General features: G+C 37.8%; 1 protein-coding gene across 1 annotated transcript in view; it reads left to right on the top strand.

Annotated features, from left to right (window-relative positions):
* The window catches only part of RYR2 (ryanodine receptor 2), a 423,949-nt gene that overhangs the window by 232,970 nt on the left and 171,433 nt on the right, over positions 1 to 19,546 (top strand). The window contains exons 23-26 of the mRNA XM_083827634.1: positions 2,890 to 3,039; positions 4,739 to 4,842; positions 11,613 to 11,696; positions 15,898 to 16,057. Of these exons, the coding sequence (XP_083683760.1) occupies positions 2,890 to 3,039; positions 4,739 to 4,842; positions 11,613 to 11,696; positions 15,898 to 16,057 (498 nt within the window). The remainder of the gene's footprint in view (positions 1 to 2,889; positions 3,040 to 4,738; positions 4,843 to 11,612; positions 11,697 to 15,897; positions 16,058 to 19,546) is intronic.

Consider the following 19,546-nt stretch of genomic DNA (forward strand, 5'->3'; position numbering starts at 1 on the left):
CTGCATCCCCAATGGTGCCAGTGCACTCTCTGGACTCACTGCACTGCATCCCCAGTGGTAAACACACAGGAGATACTAGATGTAAAACATGTATGGATATATAGGAACATATGTATTGTATTAAAAAAAAAAAAAAGATTTTGGTTTTCTGAAGAGTTCTGACTATGGAGGTAATATATAACTACTATGGGGGTAATATATAACTGGGCATAGGAATTGTATTTGATGCTGCATGTTGCAGTACTTAAAAAGATTTGATGAACAGAGATTTGGTGACTTTTTTTGTTGCCTTCCTGACCACATCAAACAAACAAACAAACAAAAACAGTTAAATTAACATGACAAAACATGTTAATTGTGGGGCAATCATATCAGCCAATAATTAGCATCAAGAATCTAACTGAAACTTTGAGCACTATATTCACTTAATCAGTTAGATGAGTAGCATTAACTTAAGCAGTGATAAATGTAGTTAAGTTCAGAATGAAACAAGGTGCTAAATCTTTCAAGTTCTGCTTGCTTTCTCTGGCTTTAGTGTTATGTGGTTGGATGTATTCACTTTGGAAATGTGACTGAGTGTTTGCTAATTATCTCCTTGAGATTGACTTCTCAATCATCTTGTTTTTTCATGGGAGATTTTATCAGTTCAAGCGGCTATATCCCATTCTTGTTATCTGAATTGATATATTGCAGTTACTGAGGTAAGGCATGAAACCAAATTTAGCTGGTTTAGGGGTATACATATGACTGCTCTAATCTTAATTAGATTTTTTCTTAATTCACAGCAAGATGCGTGGTAGTTCTTCTGAAGGAGTGGAATTTTTTCATCTTTAAAAGTCAGTGTTTAAAAATGTTTAAAAGCTAAAATACAGAGAATCCATAGATGTAGCTGTCTCTCCAGAATATTCAAAATATATATCTGCTGTAGGTTGCATTTTATATTGTCTACTAGCTGCGTGTTCTATCAGATCACCAAAGAGATGTGCTGTATTTACTGTGCAATTACTACTGTATTTTATACCTGTAACCAAGTAACAAGCTAGCATAACAAAATTATATTCTGAGGACTTCTGTTTTAAAAAGTTTGCTTGTTTTGTTTGTTTTAGTGGTTTAATTATGTGTGAATTTGAGTGGTATTTAGGTTCCAAACTCAAAGTCATTAGATGCATCTGCATATCTTTTTTTCTCTTAAACTTGCCTATACATATATAAACAGATACAAAAATTAAGAATTGACAGGTGTCACAAGTTCCATCACTAATGTATTTGCTAGGCATAAGACTTTATACTGTGGCTCAGAAACAACAACAAAAAAGGGGGGGGCTGGGAAGGCAACCTACAGAATATGTTGAATATATAATAAAAAGTATTGTATATTGTAGCTGTAGAATGAAAAAGAGTCACTGGGGGAAATTCAACTAATATTGGAAGTCAGAAAAAAATGTGAAGTCTAAGATTTAAATTGGCTACAAAGAACTAAATTGGTCTTTCTTACTGGAGACTATACTGAGTCATTTTATTGATGCACATTACCATAGGTCTTGGAAAGAAACCTGCAAATAACATTTTCAATGTCTGCTCAAATAAATATCTCTTTTTAGCTGCTAATAATTTTGATCAAGTTGCTTGACAGTTAAATTGCTTGTATTGGCTGTCCAAAGAACATTATCAAATGCAGAAAAATATCCCATTGAGATTGTAAATATTTTTCAATCCAAAACATAAACAGCTGTCTGCTGTTCAATTTGATAATTTTTATATGCTTAGATGAAAATGCAAAAATGTGTTACTCAGAAATGTTATAAAGGAATGTGACTTTTTAATGAGATAAACTAGACTAAGTAGTAATGTCCAATTTAGTTATTGTTACAGAAAAACATAAAACTGTCAAGAATATGATAAATATAAATTACATTTCAGTTACCAGGCTGTGTGCTGCTTAGCTGCTGGCTGGTTTAAGCCACAACAGTGATCCATGTTCATATTCACTTGGTGGGTTCTCATGTAAAATTAGCACTCAGGACTTGAATTTAGAGAAACTTTATCAATAGGATAATTTTATGACTGTATGATTTTAAAATGAAAACCAAACAAACCCCCTATGACACCACCACTGCCTGGGACTAAGCCCTGTGTCATGGAATGGTCGTGTCCATACTCTTAGTTCCTATAGCTGCTAAAACATTGTGACCACTTGCATGCTGCCTACTGGGAGCATGATTTTAATACTGTAAAAATGCCTGGGAATTGTTTGAAATAGAGTATTTAGCTGGAGATAAAATCATGCTGAGGACTATTCTAATGTTTTCACAGTGTACACAGTTCTAGTCCTGTGCCTATTCTCCTACTTTGGTCTTACTCAGCTTATTTGCTTAAGTGCTGTCTGTGGTAATCAGTATCCTTTGTGTTCTATGCAGAATGTGTGCCATACATATCACAGTTATATCCCCCTTCAGAAACGGAGCAACATCTTGAAAAGAAAGGCAGCACTCAAATAGTAAAAGGAGATTTATTTATTTTTATACTATAAACACTTTCGGAAATATCACAACATTATTTTAATATTTAAGAAAATTCCTTCATGACTGGAGCTATATTTGCGCTCTCTGTCAAATACCATGAGAACCTGCCCCGTGACAGTGGGTTGCGTTATAGCTTGAAGCCATGGAGCTGCTGCACACCTAGTACTTTGAGAATTACAGAACACCCAGATTATAGGGCTACTTGCAGTCTGTTAAGTATTTTATTTACTTGGCTGGTTGTACAACAGAAGAGCCCATGACTACATGCTTCTTCTGATAGTTCGAAGCTAGTTATGGAAATGTGTCCATGAAAACAAGTCAGTTTACTGCTTCCGGTCATCATAAAACAAAGAGAAGAAAGTAACAGACAACTATAGCATATTTCTCTCTATTTGCATACAAAGACAGGTCTGTTGTGTCACTTTTGAACTTCTCAAAGCAACAAGTGTTGAGCCTACTACTTCTGAAGTATCAGCTCTGTCCTGAGTTCCATCAACTCATCACTGGATCATATGGGGTCAGTACTGGTGAAAGAGGTGTAATATGGAGAAGTTTGGTGTCATTGAAAAGGAGTAGATAATTCATATTCTTAAGCTCTATGGAAGTGGAAGACACCCATTTCTAGGGTACTTTGCTGTGTCTTAGCCAAAGATGCTGTCATAGTGCATCTAACTGCTCTAATAGTGTATGTGCAGCCAGAGAACTGTATGTGTTTCCAGCTCTTGCAGCAGCACAAGGCACTACATGAATAGGCTTGCTTCTCGGGATCTATTGAACTGATTTTTTTTTTTTTTGAGAGCTATCAGAGAGTCAAATCACAGGAGCATGTATATAGGGTTGTGATGTCCTCTCCTATGTCAAGCTGTTCCTCGCTACCTATCACCCTGTGGGTGGAATTGCTGAGGTGTTCCCCAGCCTGCACCTGGTAAAGTGAAACAGATTAACTCTCAGTATCTTGTTGGCTGTCTGTTTCCCTTGAAAGCTGCAGAGGTGATAACATCTTCAGTAGCACAGTTGTTTGTCAAGTGAATAATAATTCTGCACATCCTAGCTGTCAGGAAAAAGATATGCTTGGATTTATTTCTCTCCACAGATCCATCACTTGAACCTTGTTATAAAAGCTTTGTTTAAAAAACAAACAACTTCCTTACAAATTAGTGGCTGCCTTATATGTAGTTCATTGTCTTGAAAGTACATGGGCTTTTAATTTCAAGTCTATACGTTTTGAAAATAAGTAAACTGAAGCTCTAAAAACAAGTGGCACTGAAAAAAATGACAACCCTTGTCATTTTTTTCCTGCATTCCAACTCTATTTTGAAAGTGTTTTCATATAAATGTAGTCTCAAGTGAGCAAGTATCAACATTTTCATTTGCATCTTTTAGTTAATATTTGCAAATTATATTTATTTTATTTTTTTGTAATCAAGCCTTCTTGCAAGACAGTATTTTTAGATTTTATTGACTGAGCAATGCATTCTATTATGTTGAAGATAGAAATCTGAGAGCAGTAGAATGCTCAGCTATCTTGGCATCTCATGTTGCCCTTCCTAATTATGACAAATATTAGGCTAAAAGTATGAATATGAAGTGCTGGTTAAAAATGTTATGGATTGAAGTTTTATGTTGATAAAATTAGGTCTTCATGACTGCTGTTCCTACAGTAAAATTAAATTCATGTTCCAGTTATTTGCGACTGCTGAATGGTTGAATTCTGTTTGTATGCCACTGAACATAACTTAAAGAAACAAACATTCACTGAATTTAAAGGATAGGGTAAATTTATCCTTAATTCTGTATATTGTTACATTCACTAATTACCTCAGTACTATTCAGATTAGCGTATTTATACAAATTGGGTACGTAATTTTTCACTGTGCTGAAGATGAGTTGTTATTTTATGGCTGTATGTCAAAACATAATGAATTGAGCTATTCTTGAAATTTGCTTATTTGTTGTGAACTTTTGTATGATGATATGTACAAGTCAACACGTGTTCCACTTGAGATCAGTTTGCAAATACAAATCTTGCCTTACCTGAACAGAATGCTTATACTATGAGAAATAGTCTGAGAATACAGACTTTTTCTTTTTTGAAGTGCTTTTCAGTTTGCATAATGCTGACGAGATCATCCTGAAGTACTTTGTGTTTTGAACTGTTTTTAAATTTCAGGTAGTTTTTAAGACATGCTAAATTTATTTCTTTACTGTCTTTTCAGGTTAGAGATGACAACAAAAGACAACACCCATGCTTAGTGGAGTTCTCAAAATTGCCAGAGCAGGAGAGAAATTATAACCTGCAAATGTCACTTGAAACACTGAAGTAAGTTGCTTCAAACTTCTAAAGCTTACAGTAAGCATTTCCTCAAACCTAAGGAGTTGCAGTTTCCAGAATTATAATTTGACATGTAGTGTTTCTTACTGGGTGATGGCAGTAACATGAAAACGAGAGTCAGATCCATCAATGAATGATGTGTTTGGCACTGCAAATGGCTTTGATAAACTTTCTTTCAATGTCTCTGGAAGTTTTAGCCTGTGTAAGTAACAAACGACCTCTGTTAGCTCGTGTTAGTGCAAATACATAGTGATAAGCCTTTCTTTTTCATTTCATAAATTGTTATGTTATTGTGGTAGTACTGATTATGAAATGACAACTCTGGCAGATTTTGTCTAGATTGGAGGAAGGAGAAATAGATCCAAGCTTTGAAAAAACTCTTTATTTCTTGTTTGGTGTACTTCCATTTAGTTTAATTAGTTTTAATTTTCTCTGTTGATGAAGCATACTTTGATAATTGATAGATATTTTTGGACATGACTAACAATAAGTTATTTCTGTATCTGTGCATATTGCCATACAGCAGTAGTATGCATTGTGGATGAGCTGTTAGATGTATGAATTTCATGGCAGCTCTCCAGTTGGAATGCTAGAAAATTTCAGTGGGATGTTAATGGGTATGTTCAAGTAATCTAGTTATCTGACTTACAAAGAGGCAATTTCTCAGCTCAGCTTTGTCAGTCAAGCAGATGTGAATTCTTACTTTTCTGTGAATGCATTGGAAATCTGTTAGCCAAAGTAATTTCTCACATATTTTTTCCACTGTATTACCAACACATAAAAATAGTTCTCAGAACTAATAAATATATGATTCTTCAGTCACTCCTATTTGAAATCTATTGAAATCATATTTCATGGTAAAATATAGTTGCGCTTTCCTGTACATAGCATTAATAAAGGTGACTTTTATTTTAATTCAGAGACAAATTTCATTCAGAGAGAACTTGAACTTTGGGAGGCGGTTCTGAAGGGCAGAGGAGTCCAGGAAGGCTGGGCACTCCTCAAGAAGGAAATTGTGATGGCACAGGAGCGGTCCGTCCCCACGTGCCCAAAGACGAGCCGGCGTGGACGAAGACCGGCCTGGCTCAACAGAGAGTTGCGGCTTGTGCTTAGCAGAAAAAAGAGGGTTTATAATCTTTGGAAAAAAGGGCGGGCCACTGAGGAGGACTACAAGGATGTAGCGAGGCTGTGCAGGGACAAAATTAGAAAGGCCAAAGCTCATCTGGAGCTCAACCTGGCTACTGCCGTTAAAGACAACAAAAAATCCTTTTACAAATATATCAACGCGAAACAGAGGACTAAGGAGAATCTCCATCCTTTACTGGATGCGAGGGGAAACCTAGTTACTAAGGATGAGGAAAAGGCTGAGGTGCTTAATGCCGCCTTTGCCTCAGTCTTTAGCGGCAATACCGGTTGTTCTCTGGATACCCAGTGCCTTGAGCTGGTGGAAGGGGATGGGGAGCAGGATGTGGCCTTCGCTATCCATGAGGAAATGGTTGGCGACCTGCTACGGAGCTTGGATGTGCGCAAGTCGATGGGGCCGGATGGGATGCACCCGAGGGTACTGAAAGAACTGGCGGAGGAGCTGGCCGAGCCGCTTTCCATCATTTATCGGCAGTCCTGGCTATCGGGGGAGGTCCCGGTTGACTGGCGGCTAGCCAATGTGACGCCCATCTATAAGAAGGGCTGCAGGGCAGACCTGGGGAACTATAGGCCTGTCAGTTTGACTTCAGTGCCAGGAAAGCTCATGGAGCAGATTATCTTGAGGGTCATCACGCGGCACTTGCAGGGCAAGCAGGCGATCAGGCCCAGTCAGCATGGGTTTATGAAAGGCAGGTCCTGCTTGACGAACCTGATCTCCTTCTATGACCAAGTGATGCGCTTGGTGGATGAGGGAAAGGCTGTGGATGTGGTTTACCTTGACCTCAGTAAGGCTTTTGACACAGTTCCCCACAACATTCTCCTCATGAAACTGGCTGCTCGGGGCTTGGACTGGCGTACGCTTCGCTGGGTTAGAAACTGGTTGGATAGCCGGGCCCAGAGAGTTGCGGTGAATGGAGTCAAATCTGGTTGGAGGCCGGTCACTAGTGGTGTCCCCCAGGGCTCGGTACTGGGGCCGGCCCTCTTTAATATCTTTATCGATGATCTGGATGAGGGCGTCCAGTGCACCCTCAGTAAGTTTGCAGATGACACCGAGCTAAGTGCGTGTGTTGATCTGCTCGAGGGCAGGAAGGCTCTGCAGGAGGATCTGGATAGGCTGGAGCGATGGGCTGAGGCCAACTGTATGAAGTTCAACAAGGCCAAGTGCCGGGTCCTGCACCTGGGGCGCAACAACCCCAAGCAGAGCTACAGGCTGGGAGATGAGTGGCTGGAAAGCTGCCTGGCCGAGAAGGACCTGGGAGTATTGGTTGATAGTCGGCTGAATATGAGCCAGCAGTGTGCCCAGGTGGCCAAGAAGGCCAACAGCATCCTGGCCTGTATAAGAAGCAGTGTGGCCAGCAGGTCTAGGGAAGTGATTGTGCCCCTGTACTCGGCTCTGGTGAGGCCGCACCTTGAGTACTGTGTTCAGTTTTGGGCCCCTCGCTACAGGAAGGACATGGAGGTGCTCGAGCGAGTCCAGAGAAGGGCGACCAAGCTGGTGAGGGGTCTGGAGAACAAGTCTTATGAGGAGCGGCTGATGGAGCTGGGCTTGTTCAGCCTGGAGAAGAGGAGGCTCAGGGGCGACCTTATCGCTCTCTACAGTTACCTTAAAGGAGGCTGTAGAGAGGTGGGGGTTGGTCTGTTCTCCTACGTGCCTGGTGACAGGACGAGGGGGAATGGGCGAAAGTTGCGACAGGGGAGTTTTAGGTTGGATGTTAGGAAGTACTTCTTTACCGAAAGGGTTATTAAGCATTGGAACGGGCTGCCCAGGGAGGTGGTGGAGTCACCATCCCTGGAGGTCTTTAAAAGACGTTTAGATGTAGAGCTTAGCGATATGGTTTAGTTGAGTACTTAGTGTTAGGTCGAAGGTTGGACTCGATGATCTTGAGGTCTCTTCCAACCTAGAAATCTGTGATACTGTGTGATACTGTAACTCCTTTGGAGGCAAGAAAGTAAATTCAAATTTGTCTTCAGCAAGGTACTAGAATTTACAGGAAATTTTGAGGTTCCTTTCAACACAATGTGCTAAGAATCCAGAATAGCTTCTTCTTTTCCAATTTTTATCCTAAGAAATATATCATCAACTTTTCCTACAGATGCATCTTTTGCTGGATTAATTTATATAATAGGACTCAGGCTTATCATTAAAATAATACCCTCAGTATTAAATGTACACTCATAATGTTTCACTAAATATTAAACAAGTTTTAGTATTCCTTACATCATTACTGATTCAGGACTAGTGGTTTTCTAATCCAACCCTGACTGTATAAACCCATTTGGCTGTATAAACATAAATTATGGATTTCTTCTATTTTAGTAATTTTTTACTTAATATCGAGAGAGCCTTTTTATTAAATGGATAGTATCCAAAACATAAAGCTTTCTGTGGATCTCAAAATTCATATGGTTTACTGAGTTTAGTCTTCATTTTATTGTATTAGTCCCTGTTTTTCTAAGTATGCAGTTCTAATTTTGCAGTATCATGTTGTATTTGTCATGTAGATATCTTCTGTTCAGGGACTAGGAAATGAGCGTCATGGTCGTTTCATTTCTGCAAGCCTGCAAAGTTGAAAAAGTTAGTCTACTAACCCATTCTAGATAATGCATGTTGTGATGACTCGAATTGTAAGCTACTGGTTCCTTACTTGGTATTTCATATTTACTGGCAGTCAACTTCAACAACAGACAGTGGAGAAGAGAGAAAGAGAATGTTCTTTTAAAACTTCCTCTAATCAGCTACATGCAATAGTCTTTAAAATTTGCTCCAAACTGTGTACTTCATTCCTGAAGGTGTTGCAAGGCATCAAGAATTAACTTCTTACTGTAATTGTTTTTTGTTGTTGGTTTGTTGCCGATTTTGCTGTCAGCTATATTAGATGAGAGGAAGAAAACAAGAAAGTTCTAAGTCACATTATCTGACACAACATTTCAATATCTTGAGATCTCTGTATATTTTTCAGTATGATTGAATACTTTCATGAAGTATAAAAATGATATACTATATGAAATGTCAAGATTCAGGAATGAGTTACCTCTGAAAATGTCATTGGTCTGAAATATGCTTGCTCATATTGTTTCTGCACATTTTTATATTTATTGTGTAGCTTGATCGTTTATTCTGTTTTGATGCTTCCTATTTTATGGCTGAATTTCCCATTTCTACCTATTTACTCAGTTGTGTGTGTAATAACTATTTATATCAATATTATGCTAAGGGCTGCATTAAAAAGACTCCTTTAAGCACTTCTGGTTTTCTTGTTCAGCTCTGAAGTGCTGCAGGGGTCTTTCATGCAGCACCAGTATTGATGATTCAGCCTCAAAAGTTAAACAGAGGTGTGATTAAAATCTAACTCATGGGGCCCAGATGCCTTTTAATCCTGCTGTGACTCTCTGACTTGAATTTGCTCTGTCCAGCTGGAGGTAAAGTAGGGTTCAATTTCCCGTCTTACATTAAAAGAAAATTAGGGTTAGTGGGGCTTAGCTCCTCTGTACTGCTTTCCCCTGTTAGATATGTTCTGTTACTTATGCTGGTGATAACTGTATGGGAATCAGGTATGGTTTATGCCAATTGAAATATATCTGCACGGAGCATTTTTAACAAATTATGTGTTTTGCAGGAAGTGGCCACTGCATGTTGATTTCCTGGTGTTTGATTTAACTATGTAATTTTAAGTTGGGATTCACAGACCATAACAATAGGGTTTACTTCACATAGGTAGCACTAAAAATCCACTTTAAAAATCTCCTTGAAACATATGATTCATCTACCAAGAGATATATGCCTAGCGCAGTATTTATGCTCATTTTTTCCCCAGTCAGTTCAAGAGCAATAAATACAGTTAGAACAAGACCAGAAAATATTGTTTTTATACAGAGACAAGAACAAATCAAAACCTTGTATTGTAGCTTCCTTCAACATTGTTAAAACTGGGACTGGAGTCCAAGCTTTACACGTGCAATTTCTCTTGTGTAACCAGTCAAAGAATGGGTATTGCTCTCAGCTTTTGAGAAACTTCTGATCTGACACCAAATTGTCCTATTGTCTTTTGCCCGGTATTTATTTTCATTTTACTGTTAATATTTTAGTAGTGCACCTAGGTTAAAGAAGCTAAGACTTGATAACCCAGTACTGAAATTAAGAGCAGGAACAAATAATTGACAAGTTACAGATCAAGATGGATCTTGATATAAATCCTCAAGATGAATGAGATTTAAGAACTACATTGCTGGATAACATGAATGTATGGAAAGGAGGAGGTTTGAAGTTATGAGAAAGCTAATTAATAGTCTCAGTCCTGTTTTGAGGTCATATAGTAACTGTTTTCTGAAATAAGCTTCATCTTACAGGGTCAGGCCAGAATATTGTGCCTGGGTCAGTGGCTCTGTGGTAGAAGCCCTGTGGTCCATAGCACCCTGTATCTAGCTTGAAAATGGATCAATGTGTAACACCCATACTGAGCATTCTGATGGCTGTTTTGGTCTAATGCTTATAGTGTATTCTGGTGTCAGCCCTCTCTTTAGTAGTGTAGCCTAACAAAATCCAAATCCAGTTAAAATCTGAGTAACAGCCTCTTCCTAAAGAAGGCATGTTTTAAAGATAACAGGTGACATTTCCTGCCTTTTCTCCTTTCTTCAGTTTAGAAGTGTTGTGGATTAGACCCGGCAGGCAGCTAAGTACCACGCAGTCACTCGCTCGCTCTCCTTAGTTGGGGTGGGGAGAGAATTGGAAAGGTAAAACTGTGAGAACTCATGGGTTGAGGTAAAAACAGTTTACCAGATAAAGCAGAAGCTGCATGCGCAAGCAAAGCAAGGAATTCATTTGCTACTTCCCATTGGCAGGCAGGTGTTCGGGCACTTCCAGAAAAGCAGGACTCATCACGCCTAGCGGTTTCTTGGAAAGACAAATGCCATCTCTCCAACCATCCCCCACCTCCTCACCCTATCCCCAAGCTTTTATTGCCAAGCATGACATCTTGCAGTATGGAATATCCCTTTGGACAGTTTGGGTCAGCTGCCCTGGCTGACCCCCACCCTCAGGCCCCCTGCTGGAAGGGCAGCAGGAGAAGCAGAAAAGTCCTTGTTTCTGTGTAAGCGCTGCTCTGCAACAAACAAAAACATCGGTGTGCTATCAACACCATTTTAATCAAAAATCCAAAACACAGCATCACACAAGACTTCACAGAGAATATTAACTTCATCCCATCCAAAACCACAACAGAAGAACCATGACATAGCCGAAAAAGGTTTTGATATACAGCAGTCTGAATAGGTATGTAAGCCATAGAAATAGGTATATGAAGCAGAAAAATATATTTCAACTGCAGGTAGTCTTTCAACTGATGCCCTGCACAGAAGAAATAAATGATATGATAGTTCCATTTTGAAGTACTCCACTCATATTTTTACTAAACTGTTTAAGAACATCTTGTGGCATTTTCTTAACATCACCAAAAAGCTTATTACATATACAAAAAAAATGGTGTTGATCTCTCTGTTCTACACTGTTGTCATTCCCACAGGTCTCATTTGTTTGTTGTATGGTGCTGTTTATATACCCAGGAACAACTCAATATAGAAACACTGGCAGTAATTTATCTCTGATTCCTGTGTTCCAGAACCCTGCTGGCATTAGGCTGCCATGTTGGAATTGCTGATGAACATGCTGAAGAAAAAGTGAAAAAAATGAAACTTCCGAAGAAGTAAGTTGAAATTCAAATGCATCTTTTTGTTAGGTAGGATGAGTTAAGCAAACTGTTGTTATAATAATTTGATATTATATTGCTGGTTTTACTGATACTTAGCTATACATTCATACCTATGAATTTTCAGAAATTTACACATACTGTCATCTACACTTTTACATTTAGATATTTATGATCTGATGTGTAGACAAAGTTTTTGTGTGATACATTGAAATGCCTGCCTTTCAATTCATCATTACAAAGTTGTTTTTTTTTTAGAGTCTACTGCAGCAACCTTTCATGGGATTTTTATGGCCAACTCATCCATATATTTTTGGTATGCTACTTTCAACCCTTTTGAAAGTCGTAGAATGGCCGTGTAGTGACTTGACCTCTGCAGAAGTGGTATAGCTGCCTGGTTTCTTCCCAAGTGATCAAGATTGGCAAGAGGATTGCTAGGACTGGGCTCGGGCTGGTATACTGGCCTCCACTTCTGCAGCTTTGAAACAAGCTCTCATTGTCCAGCCAATGTGCCATGGCTTCTTCCTTACCAGTATGCCTCCCAGTTTGGGAATGAAAAATTTGGGAACATTAACATAGCTGAAAGCAATGGAACTATACTTGGTGATAAGCATATGACAGCCCTTCGTCCCAATATGCTTGAGGTCATGATTTGTAAGCTTGTCTAGCTTAGGATAAAAGAGATTAAAACGTGAATAAACATAGAACAGTAAAGGTCACAGTTTCAGAAGAGAAATTCTGTTTTTTGTTATTCCAAATTTTAAATTAGAAATTCAGGTTCCTTGCTTATTTTAAAGAGCTAATAACTGCTAGTACCACCAGTGCTGAGTTATCTTAATGTCACTGAAAGTCTTAACTTTGGATGTCTAAGGTCCAACCATATACACCAAGTCAGAATTTTGATACCTTACATACAATGGATAAAAAAAAAAAAAGCAATTTCAAGGTGTAGATATGTGTGTGTATCTGTAAGGCTAGATTTCATTTTGTGTGGGGTACAATCCTGGAGAGAAGAAGGATTGTTCTTCTGCAGCTAAAGTAGACTTAACCGTAACAAAGAGTTACAGGAGGTAGTGTAAAAATCTAAGGTTTTGATGGGAGAAGAGATGTCACTTCCTGTGTTCTTGTAGGTGATGCAGATGCATATCCCAACACTTGGTCAACTTTCCCGTGATAATGCATCAATGGTTCTTATATCTGCCTGACACAGATGCTTTATCCTGTTATGAGAAATAACAGCAATAGACATCACTTGAATGCAATTAGCTCATCTGCTCTACTTTCTAAGCAGTTTTGCATCTCTGCTGTGTATATTCTTGTCTTTCTTAACTCTGCTTTTTTCTTTCCTGCCATCCTGTCATAACAATTAAGATTGTAAAATGCTAAGAAAACAAATCTGTATTTGTGTCACTCTAACAGAATTTTGGCATCACAGCCGCATGGGTTACAAATTGGGGAAAAGTACATTTTTAACTTAAGTTTGTGCCAGAAATCTGCCGTTTCTAATACAGCATAACTTCACAAAAGTACTTTTTTGGACCCGTTTGAACAATAGTTTAAAGTGCTCTGCAAATACAGGTTTTGCTGATGTAATTTCTCTTTTTATTACAAAGTTTTTTCCAGGTATAACTTTACATTAGGTTATTGAACAATCCAAACTTAAATAACCTTTACTTTGCAAATATCTCTCTGAAATATTCAAACTTTTTATTTTAATAAATTCTGAATACTTAGAATTTCTATAGTATATAAAAAAGTCAGAATTTAAAAAGTTGACTTTTTTTTTTGTAAAACAACTCACATAGACTGATGGAAATCTTTAATCAAGAAAGCAGAATATATCCTCAAATCATTAAAAAACATACCTCTACTACTCTCTGTTAAACTTTAGGTGATAGTACAAATAAAGATTCCATAAACCTTGTTATAAATCCATGGCAGATCAGTATGGTAGTGATAATGTGCTATTAAAGCAGCAAAATTTTCAGCTTGAAAATTATTCCAGATTGTTTTACCTACTTCTTTAAATCTATTTAGAATATAAGACCAGCAGAGATACTGAGCAAGATAGGACCAGTCATTTTACTGATTTGTAGAGACAACCAGATGACCAGACAGGAGCTGGGGCTGTTGCAAATGATAACATCTCTCTGCAGCTCAAGACAGTTTTTGAACGTGAATTTGTATGCACAGAATATTTTTGTTTTTAAGGATCCATTGATACTTATCCTTCATGAATATCCATTTACATCCTGAAATAAAGTATACACATCCTCTGAGACAAAAAAACATGAACGTCTTTTGAGACACCTGGTCCTTTTACCTTGCTGTTACATAGAAATATCCATGGCTATCTTAGCTTTTTAAGCACAGGAAAACAGTTATGCAGGGGATTGTGACAAGGAAGAATGCACTGCCACTCAGTATTTCACCTGCTCTTAATTACGCTTTCCCCTAGGCTCCCATCTGTGGTAGCTGGGCCCAGTCGTGACCTGCGGTGGGGCCATTGGAGCTGGCTGTGTCTGGCACCGGGCAGCCACAGCCTTGCCTCACAGGGGAGCTCTGCAGCCCTCGGCCAGCACCTCGCCACTGACACACATTGCACCCACTTTCTGTCTGCCCCCTGCTTTGTTCTTCCTGCTTTACCTTCCCCTGCACATTTCCTGAGCAGCTGGTACGTGTCCCACCGACTCCCTGCAACATCCAGACCATAAAGGTTACATCCTTATGAGTTGCAAAGCCCCATTTTGCCTGCAGTGCCTTGGTAGTCCATCAGTTAGCAGTACTGACCAGGTTTGCTTCTGGATGGGTTTGCTTCTGGATGTTGTCAGGTTTTCTGTCTCTGTGTTTGTCTCCCTCTTTCCTTATCATCCCAGTTTGGCAAGGCCCTTAGCGAGATAATCTGACTGAAAATAGTCTCTCACACTCATATGCTTGCCAGTTAGTGAGATTGGCCAGGTTTGTTGTCACCATTGACTCTCTTAACAGGTTTACATCTCTGTATGTTCTTGTTTATGGCTTCCCTCTTATTAGCCCTTTTGGGTTGAAAAGGCCATGCACCAGATACGCATAAAGGAGGAGACACTATGCTTCTACATACCTTTATGTGCTGGACTGGAATGATTATTCAGTTGTTTTTACTGGGCAGTCATAATATTTCATCAAGTCATTTCTGCTTGCAAAGAATCAAAGATTGCAACCAGACCTGTATTATCTTTTTTTTTTTTTTTTAAATTTGATTGAGGGCACAGGTCAGCTGCTAACAAGGCCAAGAACTTTCTGTTGTTGTTGCCAATATTATTACTATTTTAATATGCTTGGCATACTACTTCAGAAGATCGAAAAGCTATCAAATCCCCTTCCCTCTTACAGAGAAATACTAGGCAAGACTCTTACGTTCTGTGTTACGAAGACTCTGGGGCTAGAGTTGTTTTGTGTGGGTGGATCCCAATGGTGCAGCTTAGTGTTGTAGGTTTTGGTTTTAAATTCAGTAAGTCCTGATATACTGCACCCATTACCATATGTGTTACATTCTTTATTGAAGAAAGCTTGGTCATAAGCAATGTGGGAGATGACTATAATTAATTCTGTGGGAACAACTTCGTAAATGCAAAATATACTTCATTCTTAGGAGTGCTAAAAATAACGAGGGAACTGTTCTGAAGTCATGCTTAAGTTCTAAATATTTGCTTCTAAGATTTAAAGGTTATCTAAGGGATGAGGTATTATAAAGAAAAATTTACAATAAACAGACTTCATACGTGATCTTGAGTAATCCATTTAACCTGTTCTATCTCACAGTCCTATATGCAATAGGAAGAAAATATTTTCTTCCATCAGTAGGAAGTAGTTAAACTCTAATAATTATTGCAAAGTGCTCAGAGTTAATTATAATAGTGTTCATATAATTATTTAGATATATCACATCTTAATCTACTACTTTAAATATGTGAAAGTACTAAAATACTTTGGAAACACTTTAGTTCGGATCATTTGGTGTAGCTTTCATTACTACAACTACTTCATCTGATCAAGATGCAATTAGCTTAAAAAAAAATCAAATGTCAGTATGTTATTATTCTAAAAGACATTATTTTTATAGAATATTGCATACTTGTCACTTCTTTCCTTTGCAATTCCTATTATTATTTATTTTTCTTACTGACAAGTAACTGCAAGTTCTGTGTTTTTTTGACAGCTACCAGTTGTTGAGTGGATATAAGCCTGCTCCCATGGATCTGAGTTTTATCAAACTGACCCCCTCTCAAGAAGCTATGGTGGATAAACTAGCAGAGAATGCTCACAATGTGTGGGCAAGGGACCGTATCAGGCAAGGCTGGACCTATGGTATCCAGCAGGTAAGTGCTAACTGCAGTCACTTAAGAAAGCGCTTATTTATTGAGATATTTCAGAGTTAAATGAGAATAATTGGTACACAAGAGCAGGAATAAGCATCTAATGAACGCTAGTCTGTCAGTCAAGAGAGCAAAAATATGTAATTAAAGCAATCCTTTTGCTAGATCTTCTAGCAATACAAGACTGCTTTTATAAGCAGGGAAAAAAAAGTTGGTTGTGTATTCTTTTATGGTATCTGTATCTCAGTGTGAGAAAATTGCATGCAGGAAGCTAATATGTTTTAGTATTTTAGGAAATGTAATCACTGACTTTCAGTAGGGGTATCATTTAAATGTTGGCAAACCTGGAAATTGAATGTTTTTGCTGATCCAGCAAAAACAAGGTGAACTTCTAGTAAGCACTTCGCTAACTTATTTCTGGCAAAGGCAATGTGTAACTGAGAATAGTTAAGCCAGTCTCCAAGTTCCAGGCCTACTTCTTATCTTGCTTCAGTGAGTAGGAAAGCTATATGGTAGGTGTCAGAATATGTTGTAAAGGAGTGGAATAAAAATTAAGCATGGTGGATTGTTAACAGCAAAACTCATGGTCTTTGTTTTCTTTCTTTTTTTCTTTCTTTTTTTTTTTTTTAAAGTCAATGAGTACAGTAATTACAATGAGTAATTTGTTGCTTTTCCAAGTAGCTGCTATATTAGTTTTCCCTTAGGAGTCATATTTTCTATTCTTTTTTGATTATCTTTGAATTTTATATAGGGAAACCTATCTTCTGTTAATAAGTGTGTGGTAGCATATCACAGCGAAATTTTAGTAAAATCCACCCTCTGGGAGAAAATATGAGTTTTCATGGATTTGTGCTGTGGATTTTTTTTTTTGCAAAAATGAAAAACACTGTTTTGTAGGTACATTTTATTTCCAGCCTACAAAGAGTGTTTTCATTTTTGACAAAAGTTCTAATTATATATTTCAGTTCAGCACATTTCAAGTTTTGTTTTTGTACAGGAACCCAGCTCATTCTATTTGCAAAGCTCTTGCATAAAAGAAATCTGATTTTATATATTTTAAATTAGTTGCTTCAACTCATCACATACTGGCAAAAATACATTTATGCAACTAATTATATGCCATATAGTATTTCAGCATTGTCCATTACAGTATTTTACTGTAAAGCTATCATTTAGGTACTTTGTAAGCTATTTAAAAAATCTACATTCTCTATTTGGGTCTAGGCACACTATGAACCAATTCTTGTGTTTGCAGACTGGAATATGTACAGTATCCCCTACTATATAGACACTGAAGATGACTCAGTCTTGGTGCAACTCTCTGTTTACAACAGAATTAAATTTGCCCCTAATACTGCATCTGTAAATAAGGGAAGATGGCCCTTTGAAGTGCTGTTAACATTTCTGTTAGAATATTAATCATAAGAAGTTTTGCAAGTGATGATTCTCTTCTCTGTTGCCAGGTAGGGGGAGCAGATTAATTCATTTTTGAACCCACTGCTATAATCCTATGTTTATGGAGACAGTGCACAATTTGCCTCTAGAATGAGAGTCTGTCTGTCTCAAGATTCTCCCAATAAATATTTCTGATATATTAAAGAATGAACTCAATAATTTACACTATGCCTCCTGTAATTTTTTTTTCTCCCAGAAGCCAAACATTTTCAATGCAGGGCCTTGCCAATCAGAGAATTTGAAGTGAATGAAAGTTGGGAAATTTTTACAGCTTCGATAGAACCACTAACAAAAGTTAAATTTATTTTTGTAACAGATTATTTCTTAAGATGAAGTTAAGAAATTACTGGGATCAAATGCATCTGTTTGCTAATTACATTTCTAAGTAGCATTGGGAAAATTTAAACCCACATATGTAGTAAATAAGGTTTCTCAGATCTTGAGTCTAGTTTAACCTACTTGGTGTATGTGTGCATCTTTGAAAAAAACACAAATAATGTTGCTGTATTTGTTGGAGAGAATTTTCAGTTAAATTACATGTTTTCTGAATTAGTGAGATATAATGTGAAAAAGGCAGCTAAATGATGATGTCAAAGATTTCTTGAGTGTTATTAGGTTGGTAATGATAAGCAAAAGAATATAACAGAAATGGGAGATGGAGAAAAAGATTTCTCCTTTACATTTACACAAGCTATTTATACACTGTCCTTATATATGTTTTGACGTGTCTGTTGATATAGAAGATTCTGCTTTTGAAGAGTCTTCATGTGGTAATAAATAATTGTGAGTTTTATTATGGTCCCTGAAAGATAGCAGAGCTGCTACCAGGCTACAGCTTTGGTTTAAAAAAAAATAAAAAATCATTAGACAAATGCACTAAGGCATGTAAACACCTGAAATCAAACACTGCTACTAAATTTCAGAAGAATCCTTAAGTCTTTCTTAAGTTGTTAGTGCTGTACATAGGTAAAATTGACCTTACCATTGAATCTAAAAAAGCTGTGGCATTGTGGAGGCTCACTGGAAGAGGGCAGAGAGAAAGAGGAGGACTTTATCTACTCACTGGTCAGCTGTCTGTGTTTTATCCTCTGACTTAAATTACTGTCCTGGAGGCTAGACTGGAACTTGGACCTTTCCTAGACTCCTTGCCCTACTCACTGGATGACGGAGCTCAACATGCAAATGAAATCTGCTCTTGGATACTACAAATGATAGTCCGCTGTTGAGAATATTTGTGGAAGATAGAGGTATAGTTTTGAACACTTTAAGCTTGTAATTACTGAACTGTGTAGGTATCTAAATTCTTTTGATGGCCAGGGACTGATTGTTATAGATATAGAGTATCACTATCACTTGGACCTAGTAAATACTAAATTAAGATTATAAGCCCTTTGTTAGGTTTTCTGAGATGTTTAAAGAAGACGGAATGAATCAGGTTCTGATTTTGACTACCAGGTCATCCTCTGAAAGAGAGGAAATCGTTCTCTGAATCTCAACTGGGCTTAGGTATATGATCGATACTGAACAGTTCTTCCCTACCAAGAGAAAGACAATTATAGGTGTGCAAAGAAGAACCTAGAGAATTTAAAAATTAAAAGCTTAAATGGCTATGAAGCCGGATACACTTATGGTTGGAAAGCCTCTTAATTGGGGTTGCAAGTTTGCAGTCTTGGATACTTCTGCTTTAAACAATCAAATATTTTGTTGGGTCTGATTCATTCCAACTGAAGACTTCTTTGTGCTGAGTGAGCACTGTTGTTGAGAATGTAATGCAGTGGTGGAGTGAGCAGTGTCATAGTTATGGTTTCAACATATTCAGGTTGTTAAAGACCATCGAGACCTCAGGAATGTTCATGAACTTCAGGAAGCAGATCGGCAAGATTATCAGTATTCTCTACTCCCCATGTTAAGCAGACAAATTACATTAGTCTCATTTATGGGTTAGTGGATGGATGATGTCCTTGAAAACTTTACCACCAAAAGTATGTCCTGTGGAAGCCATGCTTTGGGTTTTGATGTTGATTTGCTCTTAATTCA

The sequence above is a fragment of the Anser anser genome (assembly GCF_964211835.1).
Source record: "Anser anser genome assembly, chromosome: 3".
NCBI lineage: Eukaryota > Metazoa > Chordata > Aves > Anseriformes > Anatidae > Anser > Anser anser.